A 12,652-nucleotide genomic window follows, 5' to 3' on the forward strand; every position below is an offset into this window, starting at 1 on the left:
TATCATGTCTACGTGTTTTATCAAGAGTTTGGTACCTGGTTCCTAGCTCGTAATTACCAAATCACCCTCCCGTGATGTTTTAGGAAACCTGGCCTCTACACGCGTCGGTTTCTTATTTGTCTTCTGTAGTGGATTCAAACGCTAGTGAGGGCGTTTTATTATTCCCTCCCTGTTCTCCGTATCGAGAAGAAAGTGACCGATGTTTCTACCATTCCAGTTCTCTTTACAATTTTAACCTTCCAAAAGAACGAAATTTAAGCTGTTTCTAATTTTTTTTTTGTTCAAGTGTCTCTAATCTTGTAGAAGGTGATTTTTATTAGAATTAATTCTTAAATTTTTTGAATGAGAGATTATTTGCAAAAATTATTTGATTACATCATAAATACTATTTTCAATGTGTTTTTTTTTAATATTTTTAACAATCTTTTTATCTCAAATATGCCACATTACAAAAAATATTATAATAATCATTCCAAAAATATCTCCAATAACACTCTATTCAAGCACACTCTAAAGTTTTTATAACAAGTTACACATTTCTAAATTAGTGTTAATAAAAGTTGTTTACAGCCCCATTTGCGATTCTAATGCATTTACAAAAAAATTATTTTTTTAAATATTAAAATTACTTTTAGAGAATTTTGTAGCTAATTTTTCATAATTTAAGGAATCTAATTTTTTTTACATCAAAAAATTGGATTATTGCATCAACAAAGACACCTGAAAGGGTGCCTTAGATGACCGTCATGAGAATTTTAACCCAGTACTCATCGTTTGCTCTGTAGTTTTTGGTAATTAAAAAATCATTTTATTAAAAGTACTTGTGTCAGAAATTTTTTTTTTTTTTTTTATAAATCCTTGAAATTTCAAACATGGTCTAAGTCAATGCACGATTGTTCTAAATAAAAATAAAAAAGTTGCAAAAGATAGAGTAATTAATAACTAAATTGCCGGTTTATATATTTTGTCAACAAACTTAATGTGCTTTAGTATTTATCTGCAAAGCAAATTGTGAGCATGCTTCTATTTGTACAAAAAGATAGTCCACAGTTATAGTTTAAAAATAGTGTCGGATCAGTTGATAATTTTTAGCTTTTTTTGATTAAAAAAATCTAAAATTATAATAAAAAGTAGTAGCAATTGCAATAAAACATGAACTTATACAATAAAAATCAATTAGGTAAAAAAATTTGAAATCATAATACAAAAACAAGTTTTTATTTTGGAAATAATTCAGAAAGAAATTGAAGTTACAATTTTATATGAAATTTTAAAAAGTACCCTACCAAATCCACTTGAGAACAAGGTCGAAACTATTCTCGTAATAATGAACTCAAACTGAAGGGTAATAAAGGCATTCCAGTGTACTCTGCCCATTTTTGTCATGTAGTACAAGTGCGCAATCCTAGCGTGGAGAAGGCGCAGTCGAAGCCTGATTTCACGCAATTGCCACTCCCAAATTCTCTTGTTCCGCCACATTAAATTTCACAAATGTCCTCAACAAATCTCACAACATAACCCCTCACGTGAGGCTATAACAGTAATTTCACCTATGTCTGGTGAGTGGAAATAGCAAGATCGAGAAGTCGCTCTCGTACACCCAAACGCGAGGAAGAAAAAGGGGGAGGGGTTCCATTTATTTATTCTAATTTAGATTTAAACTCTTTCGACCACTTTTATTTCTTTCCTTTTTGGCTGGAAGCTTTCTTCCTCAAATTCGATGAGTTTCTGAAGAGAATATCATTCCTTCCTCCCCAATCTCTCTCTCCTGTTCTTTCCTTTTCTCCTCCATTTTTTTCTTCTTCTGATGATCGATTTTTCCGTTGCTTTTCCCTTTCCCTTTTCCCTTTTTTTTTTGTATTAATAAACGAATAAATAACTAAATATACTAGTAGCAGAATTTTCTGCATCATCATCGTCCACGATGCTGTCGCTGCAGAGTGATCCGCGGCAGCACCACCAGCAGCAGGTGCAGAACCACCAGCAGCAGGTGCACCAGCAGCATCAGCAATTGTTGCAGCAGGTTGTTGGTGTTGTGAATTATAGCAATAGTATAGGGAATAATAGTAGTAACAGTAATAATGTTGGAGGCGGTGTTGATCGGCGGAGTGATCTGGTGTTCTCGTTGCATAACGACTCCGGTGCTTTGCCGCCATCTGCGAATATTAAGCAGGAGCTTTTGTCCCGTGAAGGTATTTTTGATTTTTGTGAATTTGGATTTTTTGGGGGCTTTGATCAGTTTGTGGTCTAATTTGGGGGACGGGGTTTGGAAATTTAGGGTTTCGAAGCGATTCAAATGATGGTTAATTTTTGGGTGGCTAATGGTTTGCAATTGTTATTTTTTTTTTAAAAAAAAATTAGGGCTTGGGAATTGTAGGGATGGCGTTCAGTTGATAATATTTTGGGATGGATGGTTTTCTGGTTTTGTTGGTTAATTTGGTGGTTTTTTATGTTCTTTCTTAAGTTAAAAGAACAAATTAGTAATTTTTGGCTTATGGATCTGATTGAGCATACTGATTGTCCATTTGAAGATTTTATTTGGGAGTTTTAGATATTTGACGGGAGTAAAATTTTTTGAGGTGTTTTGGATGATTTCAGATGAATTTAATTGAACTTCTATGCAGAGAAAAGTCAATATCATACCCTCTTGATTATAGTCCTTTTTCCTTTTTGGGTTGAGTAGAAGCTGGTTTTTTTTTATTTTGGGAAGTCGTGATGCCATAAATATCCTAGGATTTTCTTCCTTTTTTTTTTTTGGGGGGGGGGGGGGGGGCAGCGTGGGTTTGAGCGACAACAGGGGGAAAAATTAAAAATTTGCACATCGGGATGCATTTTAAGGTCTGCTGTGAAGATACAGAGTTTCTGGCTAAATGCTAGTTGGTTGAACTCTTTGCTCTTGAACATGGGATTAATAAAACAGAATTCCTGCCTCTCGGAGTTAGGTGTCAAATGTATAATTGTAAGCTAGCATCGTATGGTTTTTTAAGGTTTCAGAATGGTTAATATCAAGCAAATTTCTGGACTTCTAGAAGTTGTCCTTAATAGATCTGTACGCTATTATTCAGAACAAATAATGGTGGCAGCATCCTGCTATTTGCTTTATCATCCTCAACATGGCTTAATATTTGGACTTTGACTTCCTTGCGTTGCAGTTGATGAAGATATGCTCTTGACAATTGCTCATCAGAATTACAAAGCGGGGAACTATAAGCTGGCTTTAGAGCATAGCAAGGCTGTGTATGATAGAAACCCTCGTCGGACTGATAATCTTCTTCTTTTGGGTGCAGTTTATTATCAGGTAAATGTCACCACTAATTTATGTAGTTTATTCTCGTACTGTTCAGTTTATTTTTTGGATGAGATGAATGCCGACATCTGAGGCAAAGCTTGTATCATTTGCTTCAGTTGCATGATTTTGAAGAATGCATTAAAAAGAACCAAGAAGCTATTGCATTGGAGCCTCACTTTGCTGAGTGCTATGGAAACATGGCAAATGCTTTGAAGGTAAACTTTTAATATTGCTTGTTGGTTGTAACATTTTTTTCTTTCAAGGATGTTTAATACTATTTTATTTTTTTGGGTATAATTGAGCAGGAGAAAGGCAATATTGATCTTGCAATCCAGTATTATTTGGTGGCGATTGAGGTCTGTATGCTTCAGAGATCTGATTGTGCCTTTTTTTTAATACATTGATTGAAAATTGGGAATATTAGTTGTGTTCTTTATTTATACTTTGGTCATGCAATGCAGGAAATAGAAAATACACAGCCTGAATATGTTTATTAGGTGACTGAGAGGGTGGAAAAAGCATCTTAATTTCTTAGGGTTGAATTTGGTTGAAGACGCTAATGAAATTCAAAACAAACCGATTTTTGACATAATGAAATTCATTGAGTATAACCTTCATGGTACTTGATGTTTTTACTGAGGGCTTGAAATTTGTGAAGATTTCACGTTCTCCATTAGAAAGGTTGGATTTGATTGAATCTTGCCATCAAAACTTGAAGGAATAAACCCTGGAATCTTTGTGTGACATACTAATTGGGACTTAATGTTGTACCCCATTTTCCTATCTCTTACTTATCTATATCAGTTAGGCATGCTTAGTGTGATAAAAGGATGCTTTTTATTTCGAGTTAAGCATGTTTTCCAACTTTTGATTCTTTTCGTAAATGTGAAACATGAATTCTCGTCATCATATACACATTCTGATGCATTTTCTAAATTAATTGGGATCACTGAAGAGTTTGTTAAAACATAGGGAATGGGTAGTTGGTTATTTCCGTTCTTGAATGTAAATATTTTGTTGTGTTAAGGTTTTGGAAAAGTCATTAAATATGACATTGCACCAAAATTTCCCTTGTGCTTTACTAATATAGGATAAAAGTAAGGAATAGCACCCTGTGTTATGTTCTCTCTTCCACCTTTTGACTCGCATATCAATCAAATGGCCACTAAAAACTACCATGAACATTTGATTCGCTTTTTAAATGTCTGTGTCTATTAGGGAAAATATATGTATCAAAGAATGATCTGTGCTATTATCTCAATTAATAACATCGTAATTACTTAATTAAAAATGAATGATTTGATTGCACACATCTTTGTGGTAAGAGAGCTGTTAACTTGAAAAGACAGGCGTCTGTATGGTTTTTGTACATGTTTGAGGGAGTAAATGACATTGATTTGAATTATTTTGCAGCTTCGCCCCAATTTTGCTGATGCATGGTCAAACCTAGCTAGTGCATATATGAGGAAGGGAAGGCTTAATGAGGCAACACAATGTTGCCGTCAAGCTCTTGCTTTGAATCATCGTCTGGTAAATTACTTGCTAAAGCTATGTTATTGAATCATGTAGAATTGTTGGGCTGTTTGCATTGCTTTTCATTTGACACTGGCATATTTTGCAGGTTGATGCTCATAGTAACCTTGGGAATTTGATGAAAGCTCAAGGTTTAGTGCAAGAGGTAGTAGAGGATCTCAGTTGATTTTCAATTTCTCTTTATGTTATTGTTTTGTTGCCCTACAGTTCAAGTGGTTGAGATCTAAGACTGGAAATCATGGTCAGTCATGTTTAATGGAGATGTTTGAAAACTGAATATAGTGCCTGCCTTCTTTTTTTTCTAGTGTAAACTATTGAAATCTTCCATGCCGCTGCAGCTTTCATGTGGTTCAATGTCCAACAGCTCTTCGATTGTGGAGTTTTTACAATATATTAGCAACTGAACTGGTTATTGGATTTGTGCTTCTTGTTCTAGAATTATTTCATGACCCTTTGCGGTCTCTTTTATCATTATGTCTTTAACCAGCCGTTTGGTATGGGGGAATCCCCTCTCTTCTATGGGTTTTCAAGGTCTCAAAACACATACCTGTTTGGTTGGTACATATAGGTATGAAGCTATCACTTTGGAAGACCCAAGAAACACCAATGGTCATTACTGTATAAATTGGGCACTTTCACGCCATCCTGGGATCTTAAAAGCATGAAAGAAAAAACATGAAAATGATAAAAGAAACATGAGACCCAGCAGCCTCATTATTCTCCTCTCCTGTGTCTCATCTCTCTCGTGATGTCTTTTCCTACTGTTGTGGCTCTTGAATCTCTCCTCCCAGCGAAAGCTCCTGTCCTCTCCTTTTCCCATTTCACCATTTTGATTCTTCTTGTCCTTGCTGGCCTTCTTGCGTAACCCCCTTATCAACTGAAGGAGGGCACTTGGTGGTAATGGCTGCCATGAGGGAGTTTCTTATTTCTTTGTGATTTTTAAGTGATAATTTTGTGGTTAAAGAAAATTTCCTGTAAAAAGCTTGCAATTTGTCAAACATTAGTATTATGAGGTTTAGCTTGAAAATTTCCTGTAAAAAGGTTGCAATTTGTCAAAACATTAGTATCATGGTCCTGCACCTTTTTACAGTTTATTCTAAAATCTTATTCAGCTGCCTTATTGTTTTCTGAGTTTGAGTGTCTGCTATTGACTAGGCGTACAAGTGCTATGTCGAGGCTCTTCGTATACAACCATCATTTGCTATTGCATGGTCCAATCTAGCTGGTCTTTTCATGGAGGCTGGCGATCTTAATAGGGCAATGCAGTATTATAAGGTATATTGAATTGGTAGTGCTCCACGGTTTATTTTGGTTGTTTTGACCTAGCTGTTGATTAATCTTTTGAACAATTGAGTGTGTGTACTTTTTGGTGTCCTCTTGTTGAGTATATAAGCTGTTGTCATATTTGAACTCAGGAAGCAGTCAGGTTGAAGCCAAATTTTGCAGATGCCTATTTGAACCTGGGGAATGTTTACAAGGTAAGGCTTTATGCATTGTGCTAGTAAGGTCGGGTAGCTGCAAATGCCACGGCCAGAATCTGGAGAAATACGAGATCTTCTTTGCATTTTCCAGGCTTTGGGAATGCCTCAGGATGCAATTATGTGTTATCAACGTGCCCTTCAAGCGCGACCAGATTATTCAATGGCTTTTGGTGAGTTTTCTTTTTGGATCTTAATTCTGATAGCCTTTTGCTGGTGATTCAGTTCTGTAGTCTTGCAATCTTTTATTGCAATTTCACGCTATTACAGCTCTAGATTTACAATTCTAGATTTACAATTGCTCTGCTCAAGTCTTGTTATTTTTCACCGAGGTTGGGTGCTATCTCTGGCTTTATGAGATACCATTACGACTCTTGAGTAAAACTGCACTGCTTGGCAGTGTCATGATTTTCACTTTTTAACTGTCTGAACACATCTAAGCTATTCAAATTCTGCAGGCAACATGGCTAGCGTATACTATGAGCAAGGCAACCTGGACATGGCAATACTCCACTATAAGAGAGCGATTTCATGTGACACGGGGTTCTTAGAGGCATATAATAACTTGGTTGGTTTCTTCTTCTTTTTTTTCCCATTCTTATTTTCCTTTTCCTTTCTTTGGTACATTTAGTCAATTTATAATTTCTAAAGCTTTTTTTGAAAGGAATTTATCTGATAAATATTACACTGCTTGTGTCATTTACTTTTAGGGAAATGCTCTAAAAGATGCTGGAAGAGTAGAAGAAGCAATTCATTGTTATCGAGTAGGTCCATTTCCATTTTTGAACATTTGTTATGCTGTTTCTCTTGGACATTTATTTGATTATTTTTCTTCTTGTCTGTGAAGCAATGCCTCTCTCTCCAACCTAGTCATCCCCAGGCACTAACCAATCTTGGGAATATTTACATGGAGTGGTAAGTTAATTGGTATCATCCTTTTCTATCGACTTTGCAGTTGCAAGTACTTCTATTGGTTATCTTTTGTATGTTCTTATAAAGTGGTTCCAAAATTTGTTTCTGTCGCCTGTAGGAACATGATGAATGTTGCTGCCCAATGTTACAAGGCAACTATTTCTGTGACAACAGGGCTTTCTGCTCCTTACAATAATTTAGCAATAATACACAAACAGCAGGTAAATTTGGAGTTACTGAATGATTGCATTCATGCAGTTAAAGCTTTTAAGTGAAAGAAAGTAGGATTGCAGTTTAACTTTTTTTAAGTGGAAGAAAGGAGTATTGTCTCTTTGTTGCACAAGCTTATCAATTGTTTTATTGTCAAGAAATGAAAGTTGATTTTATACTTTCTTTCCCTTTCAAACTTATCCTATTTCTCTACCATATTTGACCCTGAGTCTACTTTCATATGGGAAATGAGTCGGTTCTGTCCAATTACAGGGTAATTATGTGGATGCTATAACTTGCTACAATGAAGTTCTTAGAATTGATCCTATGGCTGCTGATGGGCTTGTCAATCGCGGTAATACTTTCAAGGAGATTGGAAGAGTTACTGAAGCAATTCAGGACTATTTACGAGCTATAACTATCCGGCCTTCAATGGCTGAAGCTCATGCAAATTTAGCCTCAGCTTACAAGGACAGGTATGTTCCACAGTTCTAAGGAGATAGCATAGTTGTTTCTGTCTGTTGATTAATTTCATCCCAAGACTCAACACACCTTGTTCAACTGTGATACTTTTTTTATGTCAATTGTTGTAGTGGTGGTGTGGAGGCAGCCATTAAGAGTTACAGGCAAGCGTTGATGCTACGTCCAGATTTTCCAGAAGCTACCTGTAATCTTCTTCACACGTTGCAGGTATGTTTGCATATCTACATTAGGACCCTTCAGGAAACTCTCATTAATTTTGTTTGAGATGCTTTTGATGTCTAGTTGTTGTCAACGGAAACGTATAGGCGTATGTTGTGTTGCATCAGTCCAGATGATAGTTGATGTTCATGTTGCCTTTACAGTGTGTGTGTGACTGGGATGACCGTGATGGGATGTTTAATGAAGTTGAAGGCATACTCAGAAGACAGATAAAGGTTTTCATAAAAGCTACTTGTTTTCCTTCTCTAAGCATAGCTGTTGAGTGTATAGACTAGTTTATTTCTGTCAGTGCCATGTCTCTAATTTTATGAGTGTTGTTTTTAGATGTCAGTCATTCCAAGCGTGCAGCCGTTCCATGCAATAGCTTATCCCCTTGATCCTATGCTTGCTCTGGAGATCAGGTGAGGATCTACTAAGTCATATTTACATGCACAATACTAGATCTTTGGATCTTGAACTAATTTGATCATTTTGCAGTCGAAAATATGCTGCCCATTGTTCTGTGGTTGCTGCCCGATATTCACTTCCTCCTTTCAAGCATCCTGCTCCATTACCCATAAAGGGCGGGGGTAGGGTTGGCCGATTAAGGGTTGGGTATGTATTTTTGATGGAAAAACTTCTTGAAATCATTGAGTTCTCTAACCTCTCTCTCTCTCTCTCTCTCTCTGGGTAACAAGAATGTGATTTCCTTTGTTTGGCAGGTATGTGAGCAGTGATTTTGGTAATCACCCACTGTCACACCTTATGGGTTCGGTATTTGGCATGCACAATAGAAATAATGTTGAGGTGAAATTGTGGTTCTCTATGATTTAGCTGTGATTGGATTTTTTTCCTCATTTTTTGTCTTTAAGCAAGGGAACTAAGATATCTTTTTCAGGTTTTCTGCTATGCTTTGAGTCCTAATGACGGCACTGAATGGAGGTTGCGGATCCAGTCAGAAGTTGAAAATTTTAAGGACGTGTCTTCCTTGTCGTCTGATGTGATTGCCAGGATGATCAATGACGATCAAATTCAAATACTTATTAATCTCAATGGATATACTAAGGTAATTCTTAATCCTCAAATACTTATCAAATTCAATATGATTTCACATTTTTTGTTCCCCGTGATGCTTATGAGTCATCATTAACCAGTAATTCTTATTCCTCCTGATTTTCATTCCAAAGTGGTAAAATTATTCTTTGGTGCCCTTTAAGAGGACTTGATACTGTTTATGCGTGCCATTTGTGCTACCCTTTTCTTTGTGTCGTCGATCCACTTTTTTGCTTTTGACTTAATGAATTTTTCTGGATTTCTTAATCATATAAATAGGGGGCTAGGAATGAAATTTTTGCCATGCAACCAGCTCCCATCCAGGTTTCATACATGGGATTTCCTGGGACAACTGGAGCAAACTATATAGATTATCTGGTCACAGATGAGGTACTGTTTCATTTTCTTCTATTGTGACTTCATGCATCTGAATTCCGTTTTGAACGCTGTTTTTCTCGTTCTTTTTGCAGTTTGTTTCACCTATGTGTTACTCGCATATATACTCTGAGAAGATTGTCCATCTGCCCCACTGCTATTTTGTAAATGATTATAAGCAGGTAAACTGCTGTCGTCAACTATGGTACCTGTTTTAAACGTTAAGCTAGCCTTCTATATTTCATTTTATCTATTGGGGCTGATTGGGGTGTGTGTTAACTTCTAATGATGTTGCTGGAGTTTTTTCCCCTAATATTTTGATGAGTCTGTGTCTCTTCAGAAGAATCTGGATGTTCTAGATCCAAATTTCCAGCATAAGAGATCAGATTATGGGCTTCCAGAGGATAAATTTATATTTGCTTGCTTTAACCAGCTTTACAAGATGGATCCAGAAATTTTTACCACCTGGTAACTTATAGAATAGTACTTTCAGCAATTTGATTTGGATTGAAACATAGTGCTTATGACTTTGGAATTGTACAGGTGCAATATTCTAAAACGTGTGCCAAATAGTGCTCTCTGGCTTCTGAGATTCCCAGCTGCAGGCGAAATGAGACTTCGTGCATGTATGTATTTTACTTAGAATGGAGTGGAGACCTCTATCCTTTTGTTATTAAGTATTACTTATTAGTGGCTGGAGTTACTGATAAGAAATTAAGAATCTTCTAATTGGCTCATTTGTGGAATTTTGTAGATGCTGCTGCACAGGGTGTGCAACCAGACCAAATTATTTTTACAGACGTTGCTATGAAACAGGAACATATTAGGCGAAGTGCCTTAGCAGACCTTTTCCTCGACACGTATGCTCACCATCAGCTGTGAAAATAAAGTTTTTATGCTGTTTCTTAGTTAAGTTCTACTCTCAAGTTACATTTTTGTTTCTTGTTATTCTGTTTAGGCCCTTGTGCAATGCACACACAACTGGAACTGATATTCTCTGGGCTGGTTTGCCTATGGTGACCCTTCCACTTGAGAAAATGGCAACTAGAGTTGCTGGATCATTGGCTTTGGCCACAGGATTTGGCGAGGAGATGATAGTCAGCAGGTAAAATGTTTTTGAACTTGTTTTCTCTATTTTTCTGGTGAATTTTAAGGCAGAAACGTCTGTTGCTATATTCATTTTAATTTCCTTTTTGTTGGATATTTGACACATTATCCTTGTGTCACTTGTTTATAATTGTTGAATCTGAATTACATCTACTTAAATTCGGATCACTAACATAAGAGCATGTGGATTGTATGTTTGACTTTACACGGAACTTCGACATCAACTGAAAAGTCTAGAATGGGAGGTTCCTGTGATGACTTGCATGTTTGCGTGCTGTAGATTTCCTATAAAACATTAGATTAAAATGCAGGGATGCTGTGTATATGAGATATTTGATGTAGGCGTTAGATCAGATGTGTAAATTTCTATGTGACATTTATGTGGCGCTTTACCACTTCGGTTATTCTTTAGAAATTTTATAGACAGACACAGTATGGGTTATGAATCCAATATTGCAGCTTAAAAATTTTATAGAAAGACAGGGTAAGTTATTAACCCATATTTCTGATGGCTTCTGCATTTAGCTTGTTTAATTAAAAATGGAATTGTAACATATCTTTTTAGAATCTTTCGACTTGTTAACCAACTTGCTTCTCACACCTTTTTCTCTTCTTGGTGGGGGTGCCTTAGGTTCTCTCTTGCTGCTTTTTACTTGTCTAATTATTATTACTATTGATGGTAATTGTTCCACACACTGTTCTTGGTTGCTGATTTTTTCTTTCTTGCAACTTGAAGCATGAAAGAGTACGAGGAAAGGGCCGTATCTCTGGCACTTAATCGTCCAAAGCTCCAGGATCTTACAGAGAGACTGAAAGCTGCTCGTATGACATGCCCTCTATTTGATACAGCACGCTGGGTAAGCAATTCTGTTCTTTCTGTCTGCTGCTCCATGTGATTCAGGTGGTCCTCTGATAGACATGTAGACGTGTTTTCTCTGCTCCATTGATAGTTACTGTGTGATTACATTCTACTGTGTTATTTGATAAGCATAAAGATCGTTCTGATTACATATTGGCAATTTTTTCAGGTGCAAAATTTGGACCGTGCTTACTTTAAGATGTGGAATATCTACTGCTCTGGCCAGCATCCTCAGCACTTCAAAGTGGCTGAGAATGATTTAGAATTCCCGTATGATCGATAGAAAGAGTTAATATAGGAGAGAGAGACAGGATTGTAGATAAGGCAACGAGAATATAAAAAATTATTGTTTTGAAGCTTAGAATATGATTTGGGCTGGTAATGTTAGTAGGATGTTGGTTGGGTTAGTTATTCTAGTAGTTTGAGGCGATCAAACTACAATTAGACTAAAGCCGTTCTGACAAGGAGGTCAATAATATTATACAGGTTCCTTGCCCAATGTTTGCTACATTTTCCTTAGTGGTTCTTGAAGCTGCCGCAGGAATTTGAAGTGGTACATGCATCTTCAAGTTGTCGTGTGGGGGTTCATTTGAGGAAATCGAATGTGGAAATTCATGGAGCTCAAATGCGGGGTTGATGGTCTTTTTGGTTCGGGGGTGTGTGGTTTTGAGGGCCAAGAAGCTTCAGAGTTCGGGCAGTGGATTGGACACCAAATATACAACTGGATAAGCATTGTTCATTGGATTTCGCTTTTCAGAACTATGGGGCATTGAAAAGTATTGAATCGTTGCTTTGGTGGAGAAAACAAAACCGTGTCCCATTGAAAACATGCACATCCAGACGGATACGTAATACTTTTATCTAAAGCGGTTTGGTACGAGGCGAAAAACTTGTGCGTAACCGAAATGAATGGTTGATAGGAACAGGGGTCTACCGCCGGCTTTTGAGGTTAATTCTGGGATTAGGTTTATAAAACAACAAAAGTCTGATTCAGGCTGTTGAAAAAAGATAGGAACAGGGGTCTACCACTTCGGCCATCTTTCAGACCATCCTCGATGGACTAGACACGGTGGATGACGTTTTGTTATTTTCCTGGGACGTACATCTTTTGTCTTGTTCCTTGGGAAATATTGGCCGCCACTAATTGCTATAGAC

The 12,652-nt window shown here is 36.8% G+C and overlaps 1 protein-coding gene across 1 annotated transcript; it reads left to right on the top strand.

Moving 5' to 3' along the window:
• The first annotated feature begins 1,642 nt into the window (after window positions 1–1,642).
• On the top strand, window positions 1,643–11,996 carry LOC113736452 (probable UDP-N-acetylglucosamine--peptide N-acetylglucosaminyltransferase SEC). The gene is made up of 28 exons (XM_027263416.2): window positions 1,643–2,192; window positions 3,153–3,298; window positions 3,406–3,504; window positions 3,595–3,645; window positions 4,703–4,819; window positions 4,911–4,967; window positions 5,978–6,097; window positions 6,238–6,300; window positions 6,395–6,473; window positions 6,759–6,868; window positions 7,011–7,064; window positions 7,148–7,215; window positions 7,331–7,433; window positions 7,696–7,898; window positions 8,016–8,112; window positions 8,268–8,339; window positions 8,449–8,525; window positions 8,602–8,718; window positions 8,826–8,910; window positions 9,002–9,169; window positions 9,436–9,546; window positions 9,627–9,713; window positions 9,872–9,999; window positions 10,075–10,157; window positions 10,286–10,391; window positions 10,490–10,636; window positions 11,375–11,495; window positions 11,667–11,996. Exons 1-28 carry the CDS (start codon window positions 1,925–1,927, stop codon window positions 11,778–11,780), a joined length of 3,051 nt encoding a protein of 1,016 aa, XP_027119217.1. The 5' UTR covers window positions 1,643–1,924; the 3' UTR covers window positions 11,781–11,996.
• Window positions 11,997–12,652: the final 656 nt, after the last annotated feature.

Source organism: Coffea arabica, chromosome 3e (assembly GCF_036785885.1).
Source record: "Coffea arabica cultivar ET-39 chromosome 3e, Coffea Arabica ET-39 HiFi, whole genome shotgun sequence".
Classification (NCBI taxonomy): Eukaryota; Viridiplantae; Streptophyta; class Magnoliopsida; order Gentianales; family Rubiaceae; genus Coffea; species Coffea arabica.

Excerpts from the sequence above, each read along its gene's own strand:
- LOC113736452 (XM_027263416.2), top strand. The coding sequence starts at position 1,925 with ATGCTGTCGCTGCAGAGTGATCCGCGGCAGCACCACCAGCAGCAGGTG. Across the intron at positions 7,216-7,330 it reads GGGAATATTTACATGGAGTG|GAACATGATGAATGTTGCTG; the intron begins GTAAGTTAATTG and ends TGTCGCCTGTAG. Across the intron at positions 11,496-11,666 it reads TATTTGATACAGCACGCTGG|GTGCAAAATTTGGACCGTGC; the intron begins GTAAGCAATTCT and ends CAATTTTTTCAG.